General features: G+C 34.3%; 1 protein-coding gene, 1 long non-coding RNA gene and 1 pseudogene across 6 annotated transcripts in view; 1 reads left to right on the top strand and 2 right to left on the bottom strand.

Annotated features, from left to right (window-relative positions):
- RAP1GDS1 (Rap1 GTPase-GDP dissociation stimulator 1) overlaps nucleotides 1-27,353 on the bottom strand; it is a 149,203-nt gene that overhangs the window by 22,369 nt on the left and 99,481 nt on the right. For all 5 annotated transcript variants that reach the window (XM_053553540.1, XM_053553686.1, XM_053553380.1 and 2 more), the window contains 2 exons: nucleotides 23,898-24,026; nucleotides 12,096-12,221 (listed from right to left, as the gene is read on the bottom strand). In XM_053553540.1, the coding sequence (XP_053409515.1) occupies nucleotides 12,096-12,221; nucleotides 23,898-24,026 (255 nt within the window). The remainder of the gene's footprint in view (nucleotides 1-12,095; nucleotides 12,222-23,897; nucleotides 24,027-27,353) is intronic.
- Nucleotides 1-27,353, top strand: part of LOC128560194 (uncharacterized) — a 112,577-nt gene that overhangs the window by 43,930 nt on the left and 41,294 nt on the right. The window lies entirely within an intron of this gene.
- LOC128593504 (uncharacterized) lies at nucleotides 20,004-20,098 on the bottom strand (annotated as a pseudogene).

Below are 27,353 nucleotides of genomic sequence, written 5' to 3'. Positions count from 1 at the left end.
AGAACAATGTGAAGAAAATAATCAAAATTTTAGATAAATTAGGATTTCTGATATAAGCAATCCCTTATGAAGAATTGTAAGAAATCAAGAATATGCATGAATAAGATGACATCTTAAAAGGTTTGAGTTTCAAAATGAACTATCTTGACAGTGCAGCTTAAATCAAAGGCTTTAGTTTATTTTTCCCTTTGAAATTATGTCACCTTTCACAATGTCTTGCAGCACCTAAACAAATTGAGTCTCAGCTGTGAAAGCAACTAATATCACTCGACTATTATTCTAGATAGTGTGCTCATGTTTAAAAGGCAATAATGGTGGGGTGTGGTGACTCATGCCTGTAATCCTAGCACTGGCAGGTTGAGATGGGAGGATCATTTGAGGCCAGGAATTTGAGACCAGCCTGAGCAACACAGTGAGACCCCTGACTCTATAAAACTGAAAAATTAGCTGGGGATGGTGGGTGCACAGATAGTCTGAGGCAGAAGGATTATTTTAACCTAGGAATTTGAGGTTGCAGTAAGCTATGGTGACATCACTGCACTCTAGCCTGGCAAATAGAAACTCTATTTAAAAAAAAAAATCTGGGGTGGTGCCTGTGACTCAGTGGGTAGGGCGCCGGCCCCATATACCGAGAGTGTCGGGTTTCAACCCAGTTCTGGCCAAACTGCAACAAAAAAATAGCTGGGCATTGTGGCAGGTGCCTGTAGTCCCAGCTATTTGGGAGGCTGAGGCAAGAGAATTGTCTAAGCCCAGGAGTTGGAGGTTGCTGTGAGCTATGACACCACAGCACTCTACTGAGAGCGACAGAGTGAGACTCTGTCTCTAAAAATAAATTAAAATAAATGAAATAATGGGTCTTCAATGCAATGTTATAAAAAAATGAAGAGCTATTAGTAAATTTCAGCCTATATCAAAAATATATTTGAATTCACATTTGTATAAATGTTATTTTTCTAGGGCAGTTAATCTAGAACTTTAGAAACTTTAAAAGTCATGTCTTTAAAAGGAGCTTCACGTTTTCTTTCTTTCTTTCCTGCCTTCCCTTTCGAGATGGGGTCCAGCTCTGTTGCTTAGGCTAGAGTGCTAGAGTTGCTGTGGTATAATCAGTAGCTCACTATAATCTCAAACTCCTGGCCTCAAGTGATCCTCCTCCCTTAGCCTCCTGAGTAGCTGGGACTATAGGCATGCATCACTATGCCTGGCTAATTTTTCTGTTTTTTTTTTTTTTTTTGTAGAGATAGGGTCTTGTTGTATTGCCCAGGCCAGCCTCAAGCTCCTGGATTCTGGCCTGATGCAATCTTCCTGCCCCAGCCTCCCCAACTACTGGGATTACAGGCATAAGCCACTAAGGCTGGCCAGGTTTTTATTGATTTAACACTTTCTTGGGTGATGAGTACATGCTGGTTTATAAAAACATATTCTATTCTGAATGTTTTAAATTGTTCATAATAAAAGTTGAAAGAAAAAAACTTCTGAAGGTCTCTGATGGATAACCAAAAATATAAGGTATTGTAGAGACAGGAATGACATCCCAATTATACTTTTAAAAACGATCTTCACAGGGACTTCCTCCCCTACAATCAATTTTCTATTACACCCCTCAAATCCGACACGTAACACTTATTTCATTGCCAACTTTATATCTGTATCCATATCCATCCCCTTTTATTTATCTATATTTCAACCTGGTCTATTTAAATACTTTGGGTATACTTGGTATTTCTTAAGCTAAATGCTGATTAACTTTGAAAATACATTTGCTACAGGAATTTAAATTTGTATTTTTCACTTGAAATTTGTTTTAGACATTGGTTTCCCTAAGTTATATATATATACATACATACACAGCAGTGGCAGTTTCAACTTGTCATTTAGGAAAAACAAAGACTTTCAAAAAATATACACTTCAGACTTTCAGGCAATTTTAATGTGTGAAAACTTAGCGTTTTTCTATTACTAAGATCACTGATCTTCTTTTGAATATAGAAATCAGAATATGCAGAATATTCAAACTCGAATATTTCTTTAAAAGGTACAATTGCGCTGTGCCCGGCTAAAAGTAGGGCGTCTCCTTGGTTACAGAATGCTAGGGCTAGCAATGTATGGTGAGTAGAATTTAAAAAAACATGACGAACAAGCCTTAAAAACACTAAAAACTTTGAACTGTACAAATCCCAACGTATGGTGTTGGAATCACTCCCCTTTACAAATCAAGAAAAGCACAGATGATACTGAAAGGATTAGTTCCAGAGAAGTTTTCAGTCACTGCAATCAAGAAATTCGCTACAACAGCCCAGGAAGGCAGACTGTGCGTTCCCCTTTCTGACCACACTCCTGCCCTTCACTCCTCTCAAATCACAACCCTCACTGTTGTGATAATCACTCTATATACTTTCCCTCATTGTTTCACCAAGTAATCATTTCTAAAAACTACAGTTTTACCTTTTTTTGAACTTTATATAAATGGAATCATACAATATGCAATTTTCATTGTTGGTTTTTTCCTTTCAGCATGTTACATACATGTAAGATTCACCCACATTAATGGCTCTACCTGTCTTCATTCCTTTTCACAATTGTGTATTTTTCCATGATATGAATATACTACAATGTGTTCATTCTGTTAATGGATATGGGCTGGTTTTAGTTTTTCGATATTATAAATAATGCTGCCTTGAACATTCCTATGATGGCTCCTGGTGCACATGAGCACATGCTTCTGGGTAAAGGGCTAAGAAACTGCTGTATCATAGAAACTTTGTATCCCCAACTCCAACAGATAGTATTTTCCAAACTGTATCCGTTTACACTCTCACTGCTCCACACTCTCATCAACGCTTGGTATTATCAGACCTCCCAGCGAGTATGTAGCAGTATTATTTTTTGTGGTTTTATTTTGCATTTCCTGATTATTACAAGATTGAGCATATTGTTGTGTGTTTATAAGCCCCTTGGATTTTATCTTTTGTCCAGTACCTACTCAAATCTTTTGTACATTTCCCCACAGGGTTTTCTACATTTTTCTTAATGACTCGAGTATTGTTATGTATTGTATAAGAGCCCTTTGTCAGTTACACGTGTTGTAAATATAGTCTCTCATTCTTTGTCTTGCTTTTCACTCTTAATGGTGTCTTTTGAAAATGGAAGTTTTTACTTTCAAAATAACCAAATATATCAATCTTTTCCTTTAAGATTAGAGCCTTTTGTGACCAAAGAAAACTTTCTGTATTCCAAGGCCAGGATGATTATTTCCTATCCTCTATTTTAAGATAAACTTTCTGGTTTTAACTTTCAAAATTAGGTCAATCTGGAATTTTTTTTTTTTTTTTTGCAGTTTTTGGTTGGGGCTGGATTTGAACCCACTACCTCTGGCATATGGGGCCGGGGCCCTACTCTTTTGAGCCATAGGCGCCACCCAATCTGGAATTTTTTATACAGTATGAAATGTGGAATATCTCTAGTTGAATTTTTTCCCATAATTGAAAATACTGTGTTTTCCATGCTGTTTTCTTTTTTGGGGATAAACAAATAAGCATCTATCAATGCATGCTATTGGGTTATCTATTCTTTCTCATTGGTGGTCTTGTCCACCTTTTTACCAATACCACACTGTCTTTAACTTACTGTAGAATTTTATAAGAATAAAATATTGTGATTTGTTATCTAGTAAAGCCAGTTCTTCTGCCTTGTTCTCTTTCACAGTATCTTGGCTACTGTGGGGCTTTTGGGATTTTGGTTAGAACTGCATTGAGTCTACAAATCAACATGGGGAGATAAAAACATCTTCCAAATACTGAAGTCTCCAATCTATAGAAGTAATATGGCTTTATATTTATTTGGATCTTTGGTTTCTTTCAACGATTTTCTATAGTTTCCTGCTGGAGATCTGGTACATCTTTTAGTAGTTCATTCTTAGGTTATTTTATTATTTATACTATGTTAAATGCGTGTGTATGCATATATATTTATTCACAGTCAAGATGTGTTTAAATTTTTTTTACACCTATTATGCTGTGAATTCATAGGGAATCGGTTCCAGTGGCCCAGGCTCTTTCCACTGGTTCTCACAAAATGTGCGTCTCTGGGTAGAGCAGGCTGGTGCTTCAGTTGGACTCAGGTACCTTTCTCCTTGGTTTCCTTCTTCTTCTAATCATTTTCTTTCACACGTTTTGGGAAGCTATCTCAGCTCCTGAGAGGCTAATACGCTTGATCACACATCAATTCTCTTGGCAAGAATCTTGCTCCTGTTTGTTGACAAAAAATGCCAACAGCATGCTGGGTAACACTGTAGACCCTTCCGGTTTTGTCAGGGTGATATTTGTGGGGCATCCCTTTTTCAACACAACTCATTCTCTACGTGTCTCCATCATCCTTCCTACAGATTCGCAAATACAAATATGTGCCCAAAGGAACAAATCCTTTTCTAAAAGGTCTATAGAACATACATTGGATGCCTCTCCCCTTTTCCTTTGAATCTGCCATTTTGGTGAATTACTGGAAGATGGCAGTCCAACCTGAAGGTTCAGGGGTATCCAACCTTTTTCTTTTCTGCTGCACATTGGAAGAATAAGAGCTGTTAGGGGCTACATGTTAAATACAAAAACACTAATAAAAGCTGATGAGCAAAAAATAGTCCCATGCATACTTTTCACGTATCAGACAACACAGATAAGCAAAACAGTCCTTAAATAATCTGCACATAGCCTGTGGGCTGGACACCTCTAAAACCTGACACTTTAACATCTTCTGGGTTTTGCTGGTATACAGAAACATAATTTTCTTTTTTATTTTTTCTTTTTGGCTAGAAACTTAACTAAATTCTAATTTTAAAAAATCTATAAGATTAATCTATAGATTCTTTTAAACTGAACAGATACAATCATATTCTCTATGAAATCTTTTTTCTTTATCTTCTATTTTTTTCAATTTTTTCTTTAATGCACTGGGTATTTCCTGCAATACAATACTGAACAGAAGAGGGGATGATCCTTCTTATTGTCAGTCTCAAAGGGAATGCTTTTTATGTTACTACTGAGTGATGTTTTCTGTAGGCTTCTAGTAGATATTCAGTGCTGGTTTCCTAAAAGTTTAAAAATCATGAGTAGTTAATCTTAACAAATGCTTTTTTTTTTTTTTTTTGAATCAGAGATACAATGTCTCTCCTTTAATGTTTAAGGTAAAATTTTATTTTGATTACATTTCGAATACTAAATTGCTTTACATTTTCAGAATAAATGCAATTTAGTACGATTAATTTTTAAATATATAACTAGAGTTGATTTGCTAAAATTTTGGGAGGAACTCTAAATCTGTGTTTATGGTGAGACTAGCCCTTAATTTTCATTCACATATTGTCTTTGCTGGGATTTAGTGTAAGGTTTCATTAGCCTCATTAAATTGGTAAGATAGCTACTTTAACTCTTCTCTGGAAGAATTTAAAATAAGATTATTCAGCTTTTCTACTTTTTTCTGTGTCATTCACACTTTAAAAAGTATCAAATTGTTCATAACACCCTCTGTGAAAGAAGGTCTTCTGTTGTATTCTTGATTTAGGTTAATTATGCTTTCCCTTTCATTTTCCCTGATTTATCATTGTAGGAATTTACCAATTTTGTTAAGTCTTTTCAGAAATTCAACTTTGGTAACTGTATTGCATTATAAGATTTTTATCTTATTTATTTTAGCTCTTTATATTTCTTTCTTTCTGCTTTTCTATGTTTAATTTCTTTCCCCTACGTTCCTAAGATGAATACTGAACTCACTGATTTTAGCTTTTTTTCCCTTTATATTTCTTTCAACATAATCTTCACTATGATGTAACTTTTTCTAATATATGCATTTTATATAATATATGTTTTATTTTCTCTCTATATATACATGTGTTTATTTGGTTTCCCCTTTTTGCCTTCACAAAATTAAAAAGGCTTAAAATTTAATAACAATGTTTAAGGACTAGAAACAAAAACCTCATAAAGAACGAACAAAGATAAACACATTCAGAAAAGAAATCAGATGATTGCTGCAATAACATTCATGTTGTCAGATAAGAGTATGTCTATCATAGAATGCTCTGACTATAAGGTTCAGTATGGAGTCATCGGTTAACTTTTTATTTTTTTTTCCAAAGTCTCAAAAATTAGACAACTAATATTTAAAAATGGAAGATAATTTCAAAAAAACAGATCATGCCAAATCTTATAGACAATAGAAAAAGAAGAAATACTTCAAAATCATTGTACTTCATCTGGATATACAGGACATTAGAATTGGAAAAATATATTATTATAAAGGGAAATTACAAACATATTCACTTATAAATGAGGATGCAATATCCTAAACATATTAACAAGTTGAATTAAAAATTAATGTTCAAGTAATGTACTTTGGTCAAAATTAAATCCAATTTATGTGAGAATTAATCACTATTTTCTTTCCCTTTTTTTTCCTTTGTTTTCCTTTCCCTCACCCCCTCCCTCCTTCTCTGTCTGCTCTCCCCTCACCTCCATGCCCTACCGTGTCATTAACTGTCCTCATATCAAAGTTGAATATATAGGATTTATGCTTCTCCATTCCTGTGATGCTTTACTAAGAATAATGTGTTCCATCCAGGTTAATACAAATGCTGCAAAATCTCCATTCTTTTTAATAACTGACTAGTATTCCATGGTATACATATACTACAGCTTGCCAATCCATTCCTGGGTTGAGGGGCATTTAAGCTGTTTCCACATTTTAGTGATTGTAAATTGAGCTGCAATAAACAGCCTACTACAAGTGTCTTTATAATAAAAGGAAACTCTGTGCCCAGAAATTTGACAATGTGAAGGAAATGGATCAATATTTGGAATCACACCCTCTCCCTAGACTTAGCCTGGATGAAATAGATCTCCCGAACAGATCAATTTCAAGCACTGAGATCAAAGAAACAATAAAAAAATCTCCCAATAAAAAAAATGCCCTGGTCCGGATGGCTTCACACCAGAATTTTATCAAACTTTCAAAGAAGAGCTTGTTCCTATATTATAGAAATTATTCCAAAAAATTGAGGAGGAAGGAATCTTTCCCAACATGTTCTAAATATCACCCTGATACCAAAACCAGGAAAAGACCCAATTAAAAAGGAGAACTTTAGACCTATTTCATTAATGAATATAGATGCAAAAATTCTCAACAAAATCCTAGCCAATAATCTCTGTGCTCGCACTGCAGTTCTTTTGGTTACATATTTTCCTTATTCCTCTCCATGTCTAGCTGGATTGCAGAGTTAAGCTTATGATTATGAAATAAAAACTAAAAAAAATAAAGTTATACATGATGATCAAGTAGGTTTCATCCCAGGGACACAAGGCTGGTTTAATATACGTAAATCTATAAACGTTATTCACTATTATCAACAGAAGCAAAAACAAAGCCCATATGATCCTCTCAATAGATGCAGAAAAAGCATTTGATAAAATCCAGCATCCTTTTCTAATTAGAACACTGAAGAGTTTAGGCACAGGTGGCACATTTCTTAAACTGACTGAAGCTATCTACGATAAACCCATAGCTAATATTTTACTGAATGGAATAAAACTGAAAGCTTTTCCTCTTAGAACTGGAACCAGACAAGGTTGTCCTCTATGGCCATTACTATTCAACACAGTGCTGGAAGTTCTAGCCAATACAATTAGGCAAGACAAGAAAATAAAGGGCATTCAAATGGAAGCAGAGATCAAACTCTCCCTCTTTGCTGATGATATGATCCCATACTTAGAGAACCCCAAAGACTCAACCACAAGACTCTTGGAAGTCATCAAAAAATACAGTAATGTCTCAGGATATAAAATCAATGTCCACAAGTCGGTTACCTTTGTATACGCCAACAACAGTCAGATGAAAGGCTAATGAAGGACACAACTCCCTTCACCATAGCCCCAAAGAAAATGAAATACCTAGGAATATACCTAACAAAAGAGGTGAAGGACCTCAATAAAGAAAATTATGAAACCCTAAGAAAGGAAATAGCAGAGGACTTTAACAAATGGAAGAACATACCATGCTCATGGCTGGGAAGAATCAACATTGTTAAAATGTCTATATTTCCCAGAGCAATCTAACCAATTCAACACCATCCCTATTAAAATACCAACATCCTATTTTCAGGACTTGGAAAAAATGATTCTGCGTTTTGTATGGAACCAAAAAAAAAAACCCCATATAGCTAAGGCAGTTCTTAGTAATAAAAACAAAGCTGGGGGTATCACCATGCCAGATTTTAGGCTGTACTACAAGGCCACAGTGGTCAAGACAGCATGGTACTGGCACAAAAATAGAAAAACAGACATTTGGAGTAGAATTGAAAACCAGGAAATGAAACCCAACAACTTACAACCACCTACTGTTTGATAAACCAAACAAAAACGTCCACTGGGGGTAAAGGACTCCCTATTCCATAAATGGTGCTGGGAGAATTGGATATCCACATGTAAAAGACTGAAACTGGACCTGCACCTTTCTCCACTCACAAGAACTGATTCAAGATGGATAAAGGACTTAAAAATAGGAAAAACACTGGAAGATATCGGCCTGGGGAAAGACTTCATGAAGAAGAGGGCCGTGGCAATAGCAACAACAGCAATAATAAACAAATGGGATTTAATTAAACTGAAAAGCTTCTGTACAGCTAAGGAGACAACAACCAAAGCAAATAGACAACCTACACAATGGAAAAAGATATTTGCATATTTTGAATCAGACAAGAGCTTAATAACTAGGATCTATACAGAACTTAAATTAATCTACAAGAAAAAAACCAACAATTCCATACATCAATGGGGAAGAGAGATAAACAGAACCTTCTCTAAAGAAGACAAATGGCTAGAGAACATATGAAAAAATGCTCATCATCCTGAATTATTAGAGAAATGCAAATCAAAACCACCTTGAGATATCATCTAACCCCAGCGAGAATAGCCTGTGTTACAAAATCTCAAAACTGTAGATGTGGAAAGAAAGGAACACTTTTACACTGCTGGTGGGACTGTAACCTAATACAACCTTTTTGGAAGGAAGTATGAAGAAACCTCAAAGAACTCAACCTAGACCTCCCTTTTGATCCTGCAATCCCATTACTGGGCATCTATTCAGAAAGAAAAAAACCCTTTTATTATATTTTTGCTATAAATATAGCTAAAATTTCCCTTGAAGTAGGCTCTATGTGTATCACATAAAATTTGAGATATAGTATTTTCATTTTCATTATTAGAAACACTTCTAATTTTCATTATGATTCTTTTTTTGACTTCTGAGTTATCGGAAGTGTATTTCTTAATATCTAAATATATGTAGATTTCCTAGCATTTTTTTTATTATTAGTTACTAAATGATTCACTTAGGTCAGATAAACACTCTGTATAACTACAATCCTTTGAAATTTCTTTCATGACAAGCACACATGTTCTTACATGTTTCATATATATTGAAAAGAAAGGGGTCTGTAGTTGGGTGGAGTGTTCTAAAATATTGTCCACTAAATAAATTTTCTTACTCATCTTGTTCAAATCTTTTAAATCTTTTTTTATCTGCTTGTTCTATAAATTACTCAAAGAGACATTACAGTCTCCTATGATGCTTGTGGATTTGTCTATTTATCCTCATAGTTCTGAATATTTTGCTTCATATGTTTTGAGGTAATGTACAATGATTGTATCTTCCAAATGAACTGGACCATCTTTACCTCTGGCAAGACTTTTCCTCTTAGTCTATTTTGATATTTCTATAATTATCATGACCTTTATGTTCGAATGGCATAGTTTCTTCATTCTACACTCAATCTATTAAATCCCCTTGTATTAAAGAAATGTTGTTTATTTCAAAAAGTATAATTGGTTTTCTAAACCCAATTGACAAATGGTCTTTTTTTTTTTTTTTTTAAAGACAGAATCTCACTTTGTCACCCTTGGTAGAGTGCAATGGAGTCACAGCTTAAAACAAGCTCAAACTCTTGGGTTCAAGCCATCCTTTTGCCTCAGCCTCCTGAGTAGCTGGGATTACAGGTGCCTGCCACAATGCCTGGCTATTTAAGACACAGGGTCTCACCCTTGCTCAGGCTAGTCTCGAACTAATGAGATCAAGCAATCTACCCTCCTCCGCCTCCCGGAGAGCTAGGATTACTGGTATGAGCCACTGTGCTCTGTGACAAAAGGTCTTTTAATTAAAGCATTTGGGCCACACACATTTAATTACTTAAATACTAAGACTTAAATCAACATTTTTAATGTTCTGTTTGTCTCCTATGTTCCATGTTCCTTTTTGTTTATTCTCTTCTATTACTTTGGATTGTTAGAGCATTAAAAAAGCTTTCCATAAATCCTTCTATTAGTTTGATAGTTGTGTATTATTTGGAAACATTACTGTGATAGTCATCTTAAAAGTTGAAATCGTTGAATCATTGAGTAACGAGAGTCTAACAGTTCCTTAAGATAATGTGCACATACAGGGGTTTTATTTTGCATAATAATACCCTTTTGCATCCTCTGATTTATTTATTTATTTATTTTTTGAGACAGAGTCTCACTCTGTTGCCCTGAGTAGAGTGCCATGGAATCACAGCTCAGCCTCCCAAGTAGCTGGGAGTACAGGTGTCCGTCACAATGCCTGGCTATTTTTTTATTGTCTTTGTTGCCGTTGTCATTGTTTTAGCTGGCCTGGGCCGGGTTTGAAACTGCTAGCCTTGGTGTATGTGGCTGGCACCCTACCCACTGAACTATGGGTGATGCCTTCTCCTCTGATTTATATGCTCATTTTGTGGTATATTTTACACCTCACAATGGTTTATTTTTATTTTATATCTGCAATGGTCATGATTTACTTACATATTTACTAGGGCTTTTTTTTTTTTTTTGTCTTTATTCTTCTCTGCATCTACATCAGTTTCTTTTTATCTGACAAATAATTGTTGCTCTTTAGAAGTTAGCTGTCAGATGAACTACTGTTCCTTTGAAGGTAATCTATTTTTTTGGTATACTTTTAAGATTTTGTCATGTTATCCACATTTTCAGTATGATGCATGTAGATGTGGATTTCTTTATGTTTATCACATTTTGAGTTCATTTGGCTTCTTGAATCTCTGGTATCTTTCATAATTTCTGATAAATTTTTGGCCTAAGTTTCTTCAGACGTTGCCTCTGTATGCATCCTTCTAATCCCCCTTCTCCACTCTCCATCTAGGACTTCAAAAAAACACAAATATGAGAGCTATACACTTTATCCTCTGTACTTCTTCTCTTTCAAGTAAACTGGTTTTTTTTTCTTTGGAAAGAAATCCATAATGAAGTACAGTCTTCCAGTTCATTGCTTCTCTAATTCAGTTATATCTATCAAATCTGCTGTTACAAGTACCCATTAGAGAGTCTAAATTTGGTTATATTTTTCAGCCCAGGAATTTTCATTTTTTAAAACCTGCTTTGTTGCTTTTTTAAAGTCGTTAGTTTCTTTCTAAAATTTTTAAGCTTGCCTTTTAACACTCTGAACATAATAAGCATACCCATTTTGAGTCAATGTCTAGTAATTTTAGTACCTGGAGATTTGCTGCTATTGCCTGTTCTTACTGATACTGTGTCTTGTCTCCTCGTGCATGGTTCTCTTTATTATCTAGACCCTGTATTTGGAAAATTATTGATATGGTTTTTTATTCTGACTCATTCTCACTCCTAGGGTACATATTTTAAGATTTTCTGCCTCTAAAAGAGAACAGTTTACCAGTTTCCTCACTGTTGGCAGGTCCAAGACTAATCGTTATCACCTTTGCTGTATAGAAATAAAAGTTCACCATCTCAACAATCTTTTCCAGAATGGCACAAAAAACTCGTTAACTACAGAAGCACCTTTTGCTAAGATTTTAAAATCAGAGGAACTTGGAAAGTAGCTTTGGTCAATGTAGATTATAATTATAAAGTAAATATAGCTGAAGTTAGACATATCCAAAATAAAAATTAACCACATCACTAATAAAACAAGGAACAGTTTTGAGTTAAATACCTGGCAATTAGTAATATTAGAAAAAAATGAAAGTCTACATGATCAAAAATCAAAAGGTGCATTTATTATCTCACCATTTTCTGCCAATGGAGCAAGAACTTCAAAAATCATTTCTCTCTTATCATGCTCTATTTGTTTCTTGAAGAGTTTAACTAGCTCTTCCGCAATGTTTGTGCTGGCAAACTGTTCTTTACTTGACTCTGTAAAATTAAACATAAAAAAAAAAAAAAAAAACTCACAGTAAGCAAACAATTAAATTCAAAAACTGTTTCCTATTATTTTTAATACTTGATCATTTTGTACCATTACTGAAAAATAAACCATTCTTCAAATACAGGAACAATCAAATGCATTTATAATGCCCCTGAAAAGAAAAATGTGCAAGGCTTTAGAAAAAAATGTTCTAACTCAATTATATTTGAGGCTATAAAAGATGTTCAGTAGCGTAACATACAGGTAACCATAGCAACAACAAAACTAGTCATAAATTCAATTTCAAGGCTTTTAGTCAAAGAAGAGAAATTACATATAACGTATTTTACATGACTTACCATATGATCTTTAATATCATTAAATTAGTATGTTTTTGCACTAGTCCCAAGACACCTCCATTAAAGGCCCATCCCTTCCCCCTTGCCTCTTTAGTTTCTCCAACCTATCTACAAGAACAGGTGTCCAACCTTTTTCCTTCCCTGCTGCATGTTGTTAGAGTTTCCTTGGGCCATACATTGAATATACAAACACTAACAAAAACTGATGGGCAAATAAAAAAGGTCTGTGCATACTTTCTGTGATATTGGACACCACAGATAAGCAAAACAATCCTTAAATAGTCTTCCTGCTGCCCACAGGCTGGAGGTTGGAGGTTGGACATGCCTCACTATCTATTAGCTTTAAATATGCCTTGGTATTTCATATAAAAAATATTCAAAACATACACCCTCCCTGTTCTCCACTTCGTTCTTCAACTATCATTTAATCTCATTCACTTTACAAACAAGTTTCTCAGTTAACATTGTTTATGTACACTGCCTCTACTTTTGCAACTCACATGCATTCCCAAAACATCTTGAAACTTGTTTTGGTCCACCTCTACACTCTGCTGTCTCCTCTAACTGTTCTTCTTTTCTACCAGACTTGCTTTAATTGGAGTTCCTTGGGAGTTGGTCCTTTGATTTCTTACCTTCTCAGTCCTTATTCTCACCCTAGGCAATCTGATTCTCTTCCATGGCATCAAACAGCATCTCTGTGTTGACACATTTATACAAATACAGCACTAGTCCTCTTCTGGCCTCCAGGCTATTTATTTCTTTGCCCATTTGGCATCTCTACTTGAATATTTCTCCAGTATCCAAAACTCAATGCCTAAAAAAGGCTTTTGATACACCCTGAAGACTGTTTTTCCTGCTGGTCTCCTTAACTCAGTAAATTAACCTTCTCTATATTTGTATGTAAAGCTAGGAGTCAAGGTTCATTTGTTCTCACTCAATTTTCACATCAGTGAATCACCAAGGTCCACCAATCTTCCACCAAAATACAATCAGAATCCATTTTTCTTTCCAATTCTCTCAATTTCTTTGGTTGTGTTAAGTATCCTATTAATTTTCCAAGAGAACTCTCAGAAAATTCTTAGGAAATCCAAACTATACTAGTTGTTCTCTGTTTGGGGCAGAGCTGGCATCCCAGACTCTCTATCCTTAGCTTGATCATTTCTCCTCCTTCCTGTAGTAGACGCCTGTTTCTCCTTCACTTTTTTTGTTTTGATAGAGGCAGCTTCCTGAGAAAGCTACTGTATATAGTAGGTAAACATTTCTTAAATATTGCCTGAAAATGCTCTTTCCCACCTAGAGTTGATGCCTCCAGTTTAAATTAGTCCCTCATCTGACTCCTTTACTTTCTCATATTAGCAATGACCATAATTTGTAATTACATGTTAATTTACTTCCAAATTATTTTTAAAAGTGTCCATTTTCCCCATTAAACTATTACGATTCTGGAAGGCAGGAACTGTATATTATTATTTCAACCACAGTGCCTAGTACAAAGCAGCTGTTCAAAATAAATCTGTTGATTTAATAACCAAATGAACACACAAATGAATATGAGAATTAGATTCTGCTCTCTAGTCTCTGGTAAATTTCTGTGTTAATATCAAATAAAAATACAAAATCAATAAAAGAAAAAAGACACAAATTTTAGTTATGACTTAATGCAGTTTTGATTTTTTTTCTATTACACTGCTTTTGATGCATATACCAATAGATCTATGCCAAAATGATGAAAATCCAATCCAAGATGATAAAAACGTAGGAATAAGGTGAATTTTCCAATGTTACCTAACCTCCCAGAGACTACATTCTGCAAAGGCCAGTACACCCAGCCCTAAAAGGATGCTAATTTGATATAAATAGGGATATCTGTCTCCTGAACATTGCTGGTTAGTCTCCAGCTTTAGAGAATTCCCCAAATGAAACATATTTCAGTAACATAAAATTACAGTGAAGTATACAGACACCATCTATCATTTAATTACACGCTCTTATTCTTTAAGATAATATCATTAGCATTACTTGCCTTCCAATCCATAATCTATTCCTCCAAACATTAAATTAAAACCAAAATCACTGCTACTATGTAACTTGGGCTCTGTCTGCCAGGATGAGGAAACAATGCCCCATCATAAATATGGAAAATCACAAGCTCTGCACTCATCCTTCAGGTGAGCAGAGTGAAAAGACAGCGTTAAGTATGATTAATACATCTGAATTAAATGTCATACACCCTTAACAGAAGGGACATAGACCTTTACCAAGAAGGCTCATTTTCTAAGGGTTTATCTTTATCAAAATCATACATAAGTTTAAAGAGTTGATCTAATAACAGACTCCAGTTCCCTCTCCTCCTTTTCTTCTTCCTTAGAAGTACATAAAACTCTTCTAGCAAATGCATCATCATTACTTCCCAATTCTAAATAATACATTTGTACTGCTACTTACTAAATTTTAGGTATTTTTAGCAACTTTTAGCTATAAAGGATGAAGCATTATTTATCTTTCTTCCCAGTCTCTACCATAGTCTCCATCTTCCTAATAAAGCCATACTAAAAATTTGGTTCTATCAATAATTATATTTTAATAATACATTCTTTTATTTACCCTAGAATTGCTGTTTCTCATTTGCTTAATTTTGCATGTAGTTCTTAATTTAACTCTACCAGTTGTCTAATCTTTTTTTAAAACTTAATTCTTATTAAATCATAACTGTATACATTATGGGGTAAAATGTAATGATTTGATATACAATGTGGAATGCTTGAATCAAACTGATTAACATAACTATCACACTTACTTTTTTTTGCATGGTAAGACATTTATAACATACTCTTAGTTGTTTTCAAATGTACCCTTGCATTTTGTGTATTAGGTGAGATCCCACCAAATACCCTCCCTCCACTTGCCGTCTTCTCTCCCTCCTCCTTTCTGAACTATATTTGTTTTATCATTCGTATGAATGTGTAAGTGATTACATATTGGTTTCATAATAGTATTAAGTACATTGGATACTTCTTTTCCCTTTCTTGAGATACTTTACTAAAAAGACTATTTTCCAGCACCATCCAGGTAAACATAAAAGATGTAAAATCTCGATCTTTTATGGCTGCATAGTATTCCATTGTATACATATACCACAATTCGTTAATCCATTCATGGGCTAATGGGCATTTGGGCTGCTCTACAACTTGGCAATTATGAATTGGGCTGCAATAAACATTCTGCTGTAAATGTCTTTTTGTAAAATGATTTTTGTTCTTCTGGGTAGATACCTAGTAATGGAATTGCAGGATGAAACAGTAGGTCAACTTTTAGTTCCTTGAGAATTCTCCATACTTTCCAAAAACGTATTAGTTTACAATCTCACCAGCAGTGGAGAAGTGTTCCTTTTTCTCTGTATCCCTGTCAACATTTGTGGTTTGGGGATTCTATGATGTGGGCTAATCTTACTGGAGTTAGGTGATATCTCAAGTCGTTTTGATTTACATTTCTCTGACGATTAAAGATAATGAGCATTTCTTCATGTGTTTTCTGGCCATTCACGTTATCTTTAGAGAAGTTTCCATTCAAGTCTCTTGCCCACAAAGAAATGGGATTTGTTCTTTTCTTATTGATTTCTTTGAGTTCACTGTAGATTTTAGTTATGAGACCGTGGTCAGAATCATAATCTGTAAAAATCTTCTCCCATTCTGAAGGCTGTTTGCTTTACTTGCAGTGCCCTTAGCTATGCAGAAGCTTTTTAGCTTGATCAGATCCCAGTAATATATTTTTGGTGTTGCTTCAATTGCCAGGGAGGTCCTCTTCATAAAATATTTTCTCAGACCAGTATTTTCAAGTGTCTTCCCTGCACTCTCTTCTAGTATTTTTATAGTTTTGTGTCTGAAGTTTTTTATCCAGTGAGAATCAATTTTTATTAGTGGTAAAAGGTTTCAGTCTTCTACAGGTTGCTAGCCAGTTATCCTAGCACTATTTGTTAAATCTTGGTTCTCAATCTTCTCAATCTTCCTAATGCTGAGACCCTTTAATAGTTCCTAATGTTGTGGTGACCTCTAACCATAAAATTATTTTTTATTAAATCATAGCTGTGTACATTAATACAATCATGAGGCAACATACACTGGTTTTATATACCATTTGACATATTTTCATCACACTGGTTAACATAGCCTTCCTGGCATTTTCTTATTGTGTTAGCAAATGTTGAATATAAATGTCTTAAGTTTCACATGTCCCCTTGTAAGATGCACCGTAGTTGTAATCCCACCAATTACCCTCCCTCTGCCCATCATCCCCCCTCCCTCGGCTTCCTCTCCCCCTTCCCCATATTCTTAGGTTATAAGTGGGTTATAGCTTTCATATGAAAGCCATAAATTACTTTCATAGTAGGGCTGAGTACATTGGATACTTTTTCTTCCATTCTTGAGATACTTTACTAAGAAGAATAATGTTCCAGGCTCCAAGAGGTAAAGTCTCCATCTTTCTCTAAGGCTGCATAATATTCCATGGTGTACATATACCACAATTTATTAATCTATTCATGGATTGATAGGCACTTGGGCTTTTTCCATGATTTAGTAATTATGAATTGGGCTGCAATAAACATTCTGGAATAAACAAACATTTATTGTTATAATGTAATTTTTATTGTTTTTATTGTATTTATTGTTTATTCTGCAATAAACAAACATTATTTGTTATAATGTAATTTTTGGTCTTCTGGGCATATACCTAGTAGAGGAATTATAGGATTGAATGGCAGGTCTATTTTTAGATCTCTAAGTGTTCTCCAAACATCTTTCCAAAAGGAATGTATTAATTTGCATTCCCTCCAGCAGTGTAGAAATGTTCCCTTTTCTCCACATCCACACCAACATCTCTGGTCTTGGGATTTTGTGATATGGTCCATAAAATTATTTGCAACGAAAATAATTTTATGGTTGGGAGTCACCACAATATGAGGAACTGTTTTAAAGGGTCTTGGCATTAGGAAAGTTGAGAACCACTGTGTTAAACAGAGAATCTTTTCTCAGTGTATGTTTTTCTTAGGTTTATCAAAGATCAAATGACAGTATGTGGCTAGGTTCATCTATAGATTCTTTACTCTGTTCATATATCTACATCTCTTTTTTTGTGCCAATGCTGTTTTGATCACTATAGATTTGTACTACAACCTGAAGTCTGGTAACCTCATCTTTTTTTTTTTTTTAATTTTGCTTTTTTTTTTAATTTTTTTTTTCTTTTCTTCCTTTAGCCATTCTCTTGCCCTCAGCCTCCCAAGTAGCTGGGACTACAGGCACCTGCCACAATGCCCAGCTTTTTTTGGTAGAGATGGGGTCTCTCTCTGGCTCACTCTGGATCAGGATGGTTTCAAACCTTTGTGCTCAGGCAATCCACCCGCCTTGACCTCCCAGAGCACTAGGATTACAGGCATGAGCCACCACACCCAACCCTCATCTTCTTTTAATACTCTCATTCACTCTAGATTTTAATCAATTTCATTTCCTACAAGAACTCTGCAAACCCCCACTCCTCCAGCTTTTTGTCATATTCCAATCTGGCCTGGTCGTGCCTTGAAATTACACCATTTGGGACTATAACATTGCCATAATGTTAGGGATTCCTATTTCCTGCTGGATCTCATTTCCTAGCTCCTATTTAGTCCCTTGTTTTGGTAGAACCCATCTTCCAGTGGCTTCCGAAAGAAAAGCCAATTTTGTGAGATGTTCTGTTTGATTATATTTTTATATAATCCCATACTTGATTCATAGTTTGTGTATAGGGTTCTATGTTGGAAATAAAATCCACTCAAATTTTTTAAATTTAATTTTTAAAATAGATATATAATGTATGTATTTACAGGGTACACAGTATATATAGTGATCAGATCAGGGTCATTAGAATATCTATCATCTCAAACATCAGTTCTTTGTGTTGGGAACATTCAAAATCCTTCTTGCTGTCTAGAACTGTGTTATTATTAACTATAGTCATCCTGCAGTGGGACAGAACATTAGAATTTACTCCTTAAATCTAATTTTAATTTTTTATCCTTTAACAAATCTCTCCCCATTATCCTTCCTTTCTAGGCTTTAATATTCTTTGTTCTACATTTTATTTCTATGCAATCAACTTTTTCCAGATATAAATGAAGACATGTAGTGTTTAACTTTCTGCTCCTGGCTTATTTCACTTAACATCCTTTGCTTCCATCCATGTTGCTGTCAGGATTTCATTGTTTTTAATGGCTAAATAGTATTCCATTGTGTATTTATACCACATTTTCTTTATCCATTCATCTGCTGTTGGATACCTAGTTTCATTACATATCTCCACTATTGTGAATAGTGCTGCAATAAACATGGGTGGGGGATAACATGTCTCTTTAGCATATTTCCTTTCCTTTGGATAAATACATAGCAGTGGAATTGCTGGAATCTCCATTCTGTTCTCTATGTATCTGTAAGAATTCCCTTTTCTCTACATCCTTGTATTTAAATTTGGTCTTGATAACAGCCATCTTAACTGGGGTGAGATGATACCTCATTGGAGTTTTGATTTCATTTCCCTAATTAGTGATGTTAAATCCTTTCCCCATATATTTATTCACCTTTTGTATGTCTTCTTTTGAGAAATCACTTGCCCATTTTTAATTGTATTTATAGGTTTTTGCTATTGAGATGTTCTTTTTATTTTCTGGATATTAATTCCCTGTTAGACAAGTTGCAAATATTTCCTCCATTCTGGAGATTCTCTTCATTCTATTGATTGTTTCCTTTGCTGTACAGAAACTTTTACTTTGATATAATCCTACTTCCTTCCTTCTGCTTTTCTTTGCCTATGACTTTGAGGTCTTATTCATAAAATATTTCCCAGTCCAATGTCCTGCAATGTTTTCCCTATATTTTTGTCTACTAGTTTCCCAGGTTCAAGTGTTCCATTTAGGTCTTTGATCCATTTTGAGTTGACTTTTGTATTGCATGAGAGGTGGGAATCTAGTTTCATTCTGCATATGGATATCCAGTTTCCCCAGCACCATTTATAGAAGAGTGTCTTTCCCCCAGTAAGTGTTCTTGGCACTTTTGTTAAAAATCAGTTGGCTGTGGATACATTTAATGTCTAGGTTTGCTGTTCTGTTCTGTTGATCTGTGTGTCTGTTTTTAATGCCAGTACCATGCTGTTTTGGTTACTACAGCTTTGTAGTATATCTGTAGATTGGTAGTGCAATGCCTCCAGCTTTGTTTTGGCTATTGACAATCTTTTGTGATTTCATATAAACTTTAGGATTCTTTTTGTTTTTGTGAAGAATGTCATTGGTATTTTAATAGGGAATGTGCTGAATCTTTAGATTGCTTTGGGCAGCATGATTATTTCAACAGTATTAATTCTTCTGCTCCATGAGCATGAGCTGTCTTTCCATTTGTATCCTCTTTTTTTCACGTCATAACAAGGTCTGAGGATCTGGAAAAAGAACATTTCACACATGCATGTGAACAACCAATCAGCAAGTTTATGAACTACAAAAGGATACATCCCCTTTAATTTTTTTTACCAGTGTTTTGTATTCTATAGTTCTCCTTGCATAGGTCTTTTACCTCCTTGGTTATATTTATTCCTAGATATTTTATTTTTTTTTGTAGCTATTGTAGATGGGATTGTGTTCTTGATTTCTTTTTCAGCTAGTTTGTTGTTTTTGTATCCTATAATTTAATTTGTTTATTCTAAATGTATGATCATATGGTCTGCAAACAGGGACTATTTGATTTTGTCCTTTCCATTGAGATGTTCTTTCTTTTCTTGTGTAATTGCTCTGGGTTCCCTCAAATCTTTGAAAGCAGTATTCCATTTTATTTTGGCTGTGTTTTAGCTATCTGATCTCTCCTGATTCATAATTTTTTCTATGCAACTTTATGCCTTCTACTCTCTCTAGAAGCTTCTAAGATGTTTTCTTTATTGCCAGCATTCTAAAATTTCACATTGATGTGCTATGGTCTGGATCTATTAGGTTACACATTTGATAGATGCATTTGATCTGGAAAGTGTGTACTTTGGTTCTTGAGTTACATGGCAATTTCCTCCTCTCTAACATTTCTTTCTAGACTTGCGTTTAATTCTATTTTTTTTTTTTTTTTTGCTTTACTTTTGCATATTCTCTATACATTTTCTTTCATCTTTACTGTTTTTAACATTTAAGCTCTCTTTTGTTCTCTTTACAAATAGTATCCTGGTATAATTTCATGCTTATTTTTTCCTTATTTATCTGAAGATAGATTTTTTCCTACCCTGCAGTTTCTACTTCCTCCAAGTTACTTTTTTCTATTTGTTTAAATATCTTCCATGTTAGAGGCTGCCCTCACCTCTCTAGTTTTCTGCCATTGATAATAAATTAGGTGCTAAAAAAATGATTAGGACCTATAAGAGTTGATGGGACACAAAATATTCTTGAACCTCTTAGAATGTTCTTGTCCTATTTTGTTTTTTCCTGGAAGGTTTGAGCCTTTAACAAATGAAGCTCTTTATCACAGAGTTGGTTTCCAACTAAAATTTAAAGAGGGGAAATACCACACTGCTTAATAAGAATGTAAACATTAAAAAGCTGTATTTATGCTACAATTTTAAATATAAAAATATTATGGGTACATATGAACAAGGACAAGTTCTCTTTAAGATTGTGTGTGCACAAATAAAAATCAGCAAGAAGGTGATCTTTTCATTACTTAAAAATATGTAAACACCTTTAATCCCACAAAATTTGTATTTTTCTTTTCTGTTCCCAATTCCAAAAGACCACACTTGTTAAATTATTTTCTCTTTATCATTTCCAGAAGGGTGCAATATGAATGTTTAAGACACTTGATATTTACCTGAATCAATAAAAATAGAATACTTTTGAACTCATGGGTAAGGAATCTCACACTGAAAAGAGAAAAATTATTCTGAGGCATATGTGTTCCATTTCTGTGTTGATGTATAACCCCTGTATTACATGCGCATAACTAACTTATGATGTAAATGCTAGAAGTCGGAGTAGATAAAGAAAAATTTCTCTTTTACCCTCCAAATAGAATCGCTGAAATTAGAAAGTATGAAACTGGGCTGAATTAAACTGGATCTACATCTATCTTTTCATATTGAAAGGGGGAAACAAGGCTGAAAAGAGTCTATGAAATCTCCCAAACATATCTGGTATCTTAACACAAGCTCCCCTCCTCTATAAGCATGATCCCAAGTTCATATTACTAAATAAATAACAGGATTGGATTAACTTTAAGGTTAGTTAATCCCATTTACTTCAGAGGATGACTGAGGTGAGTGAGGTTTAATATAAATCCAGGACCCCCTTTTATTATAAAATGCAAAATCCCTGTGACTACACTCTGTCAAGGCCCACCCTCTTCTTCTTCTATTACTATAGCTTTTATTATATTCATTTCATCAGAGGAGGTAATGATAACTAGTCCTTTCTCCTCAACTCCCATTTGAAAAATGGATGACAGTTTATTGGAGTATAGTGGACCAACAACTCCCTTCCCATGAGGTTCAGCAGCAGAGTTACGCATAGCTTCTGAAATTGCAGCATTTATAAAATTTAGACATACAACCATAAAAGCAATGAAATGATGCTGAGTAAGCCATTGCAATTATATAAGCCCTTGCCAGCACAGCCTACCCAAGGATTACTATACTTTTCTTACTTGGTATTGGCTTTTTTAAAAGGTTAGGTGAGATGAACTCTTTTATGTCCTGTCCGAAAACTTCAAAAAGCAGGGGGGAGTAGCCTACCCAGGGGAAAGGATAACTTTATTACAGAGTTTATTTTCTAGAGCATCACTGTCCAACAGAAATATAAGAGCTGAAAATAGAATTGTATATTAATATGTATTAGTAAAACATGTTACATTATTTTATTCCCCCAGTATATTCAAATTATTATCATTTCAACACATAAGCAACGTAAATATTGGCAAGCTATTTTACATTAGTTTTTCATACTAACTCTACAAAATCCATTGAGTATTTTATAATTACAGCACATCTCAACTATTAATATTTCAGTGCTCATTAGCCACATGGCTAGTAGCTACGCTTTAGATAGTGCGGTTCTACAAGCTACTTAAAATGCAAAAGTAAATGACCTCCACGCTTAAGAGTTTGATAAAACTAAAGGAAGGGAGATTTGAACCAATTTCTTTCTATTACAAAGATCGACATGATCAGTATGGAATTACAATCTGATGTGTTTCATTTATACTAACTATACTGATTACACACACTTACATTCAATTTAATAATGGAAAATAACTTTGTGAAGCCTTGAATAAAATGTCCTTTCATTCTTGGTCTCACCTGAATGATGGAAAAAATGTGTTAAGCTAGTATAAAGAGAAGAAAAAAGAGAAATAGTCACAAATGCTAGACTATGACCCACTTAATAAGAATGACTTTTACTAAATATCTCTGATAAATGATTTGTATTCCCTTACTTTGAAGTCAAAGTAAAACTCAAGACTTCAATGTGTAAGATGTAGAGACATGAATGTTCAGTGAGATAAACCAAGATCAGAAGTCTTGGTGTTACTTTTGCTTCTTTATAATATGAGGATAATTAACAAAATCTGTGTATTTGTTTCTTACAACTATTACATTTAAAGCTACAACAAAACACCAGTTCACTTAACTATGCCCGTAAAAAAAATTTATTATGGACATGGTTGTGGGGTAGAGCCAGACTAGGAGTTGTAACTTTTGTCAGGAGTCATAGGAAAGGAAGGGAGATGAGGGGGAAGAAAAATAGGGAAGATAGAATGGTTAATATGTAACACAGAGGAAAAATAAACCATAGAAGAGGACTGACAGCCTCCACACCCCATCTCTTTTCTGTGGTATGACTAGGATGTGTCCCCAGCTTTGGCCTTATTCTGCCTGCCTTTTGATTGCCTTATGATTTTTAAGGACTTGTCACATTTTGTTTCCTAATACTGTTATACAAATATATTAAAAGTACTGTCACTTTTTGGAATTTTGTGAAAAGGAGGAAGAACCTACCTTAGTCAATAAGATTCTTCTTTTCCTGATAAGCAGTTTACATAAAATGCAATAACCTACAACATCTTAAACTATAATATATAAAATAATTAGGGAAGAAGTAGTTACAATTATTAACAATTTAATTAAAAATCTAATAAAATATTACAGTGAATGTCTCAAATGCTTAAAAAAAAAAAAACTAGTATCATCTAAATTTCCAGGTTCTTAACCTACAAAAAAAAATTTATTATAAATGAATTAATAAGTTAATTACATTTGTGGTTCATGACTAAGACTTACCAAGTTCTGCTAAATTACCAAATGCAACAAGACACATTTCTGTAAGCGCTGCATTTTGGCAGTGGATGCCCAGTAATTTCACTAGAGTAGGAATAACACCCATATTGATAAGCTGAGCTTGAAGGGAATCTGTAAAAAAAATAAAACAAAGTGTTCACATGTCAAATGAATATTAGTAAAAAGAAAATACTTCTTATTCTCCCTTTTGTAAATTCAATGCTATTTAGAGCACAGTAAAGGAAAATGAAATCCATTCATATGAACATTTTAAACACCTTAGTTCAGAAGAGTTGAGTTTTAAATCTTTTTCAATGACCAAAGAAAAAGAGAGAATATATCAAATCATTAGTCTTTTTTAAAACATGGTCTTATACCTGTAAACATCAGGCTTTTAAGAAGTGAAATAATTAAACGTTATCTCTGGTTAAAGAGCGAAAAGTTAGACTAAGTATCATTTGAATTACAGGAAATCACAGAGTATACAAGAAGTGTAAGAAAAACAGCAAGATGGAGAAAGGAGACAAAAAATCTTAGAATCCTTTAAAAATAGTTACTTCACAATAAAAAATGAAAATTATATAATACGTACACAAAAATGATTGGTTCTGAGTATTTGTAAGCACAGCATTCTTTGATGGCTGCTACGAGGGAATGTAGTTTTAACAGGAAAAAATGAGATACCTACAATTTTTTACTCTTAAAGCTTTTATTTATAGTGACATCATCTCAGTAAAAAGAGAGGAAAATATGGCTTGAGAGGTGAAGAGAAGAGATCAACATGGCCTTGTCATCACTGCTTTCATTTTCTAACCAACTAACCGATTTTAAATATTAAACATGTCTTGGATTTTTCATTATCTTCATGGGCAATGATAATAGAATACCTGCAGCAAAGTTCAAAGTAAATGAACCAAAATGAAAACCAAAAGTACTCCCTCTCAGAATAAGCTAAGAAGAAAGACATGAGAATATTTATGCAAAACACTATTACTGTTATAACTTGTTCATCAAAGACATAATGTTCTTTCAAAAAAATTTTTTTCTCTTTAAATTCATATGCCATTTTTAAGCTAATAATTTTCCCCAAATTCTTTGAAGTTACCTATTTGGAATCTAAGGTAAAACTCTGCTACAAAACACAGTTCCTTATAGCTCAAATCCCTTGACAAGGTTGGCCTGCTAATCTCTTTATTACTCTTCACAGTTCTTAACCTGTAGATAAGGAGGTAGATGGGTTATTATCAGAAAAGAACATAAAGGCAGGATTGAGCTATCTGACATGCCAGTTGATTACTTGCTTGGTGGCCTTTGTTGTTAATTCTTTCTGCTTTTAGAATGAAGTCTCTTTTTAGAATGAAGTCTGAAGAGACAGTCAAAGGGCTTATTGTCCCTGAACACGGATGATTAGATAATTACAAATAATTATGGTGTGGGGGCCCATCTATTCTAGAAAGGGGTCTATTACCAAAACAAGAATAGAAAATAAAGCTGAGAAAAAGAGAAGTTAACCTTTAGAGTTCAAATAGCCTAAGAGAATTTCAAGTTTTGCAATGGAATTATGAAGTTTCTTATTCTAAAAGGAGATTTTTTACTTTTGGTGTTAAGTATTTTTTCTGAATACACAATTAAGCAATTAATGATACATTATCTTATAGGCAAAATACAGGGTATAATGTTATATTGGCAGAGTACTTGCATTAAGTATTTATAATGGTCATGCATCAAGGAGCTTTCCAAGTTAGAAGTTATTTTGATTACTTACCAGTAGATAGAGTTCTTTACTAGTAGATCACCTCTGCAGATTCTTGTTCTTTACCAGTATTTTTATTTATTTATTTATTCATTTTGACTACTTTGTCAAATACTGCAGAGCTGTTGAATCATCAAATTTCAGGTACGTAAGCGTGAGCACTAGCGCATGCATTGAATGAGAGTCAAATTCCACTATATGTCTGCATAGATGTAAGCATCGCACACCCCCTCAGTTCTGTTGGTACAAATTATAAAAATCCAACAGTCTTAGGGACATCAGAGGAGTAACAAATCTTAGGAAGGAGATAATTCAACGGAAGACTATCACTTAGAAGACAATGCTCATCTTGTTCTATCTACTGCTTTCTTGGACTGCTAAAAATTTTGGTTCTGGGGAAAAGCAGGACAATAAATTTAAGAAATGGTACAGAGATTATTATACTTATTGAAAATTACACTGACTGAAGTGTAATTATTTTAAATTGTCACAGATCAGAGAAAAAATAGCATAGCCAAATGGCATACAGTAGGAGTTGCCATAATTCATGAAAATCATGTTGCTTTGTGAAATGTGTTTTTTAACTACCCAAGGAGCCAAGTTAATTATATACTCACAGACAACACACATACCACACACAAAAGAAAAATAAGTAGTCATCCAATTGGACAGACTCATTTTGGACCAATTGGGTGCCCTCTTTTACATCAACGATGCTAACTAAAACAATAATCATATTCAAGTAACTCTAAAATTTGTTCACAATGACTGGAGGCAAGTCATTCTCCTTGGATACTGAAAGCCCAGAAAAGGAGGGGGGAAAAAACTTTACTCAAACTTTCATTTTATGGACAAAAAGGCATCCCAGAATATGGTTCTCAAAGTGGTATCCCTGAAATCCTTTCGGAGTATCACAATGTCAGAACCATTTTCGTAAAAACGGCATTTATTATTAACATATAGATTTTATTTAAAAATGAAACACTAAATAACTTAAAAAATTTTCTCCTTTTAATTTCTATTTCAGTAAATAGATATAACCCATATACACAAATAAACTTTAGCATGAAAAGCGTCCTGAGACCAAAAGTTTAAGAACCATTCTTCTAGGATGTGAGGAGGAGAAAACATGGAAAACATGAAGTTTAAGAGCATGGTATGAATCCTAGATTTTGGTGCTCAAATATTTTGAGAGGAATTACATTAATAAAGCACCTGAACATTTCATGTTGCTTATCTGAGTGGGATTCAAGCCTAAAAGAATATTTCAGATTGAGTCTGTTAGCCTATTTCAGTTACAATTTAGTATGTTACCATTCAGTAGGTGATGGTGGTGGTTTTGGGTTTAGTAGGATTCCTGGTTGTGCAGGATAAACACTGATATTCTAAGAAATAAAAACAAAGGATTGGTTTAATCTTTTTTTTTTTTTTTTGAGACAGAGTCTCACTTTGTCGTTCTTGGTAGAGTGCCATGGTGTCACAGCTCATAGCAACCTCCAGCTCTTGGGTTTAGGCAATTCTCTTGCCTCAGCCTCCCGAGTAGCTGGGACTACAGGCACCCGCCACAATGCCCGGCTATTTTTTTGTTGCAGTTTGGCCAAGGCCAGCGCCCTACTCACTGAGCCACAGGCGCCACACCAGTTTAATCATCTTTTAAAAAATTTATTGTCCAAAGAGAGCTTCAAAGGAAAATCACTGACACTCAT

Source organism: Nycticebus coucang, chromosome 1 (genome assembly GCF_027406575.1).
Source record: "Nycticebus coucang isolate mNycCou1 chromosome 1, mNycCou1.pri, whole genome shotgun sequence".
NCBI classification, from domain to species: Eukaryota; Metazoa; Chordata; class Mammalia; order Primates; family Lorisidae; genus Nycticebus; species Nycticebus coucang.
Note: the sequence above shows the minus strand (reverse complement) of the source record. Positions and strands in the feature narration are given on the sequence as shown.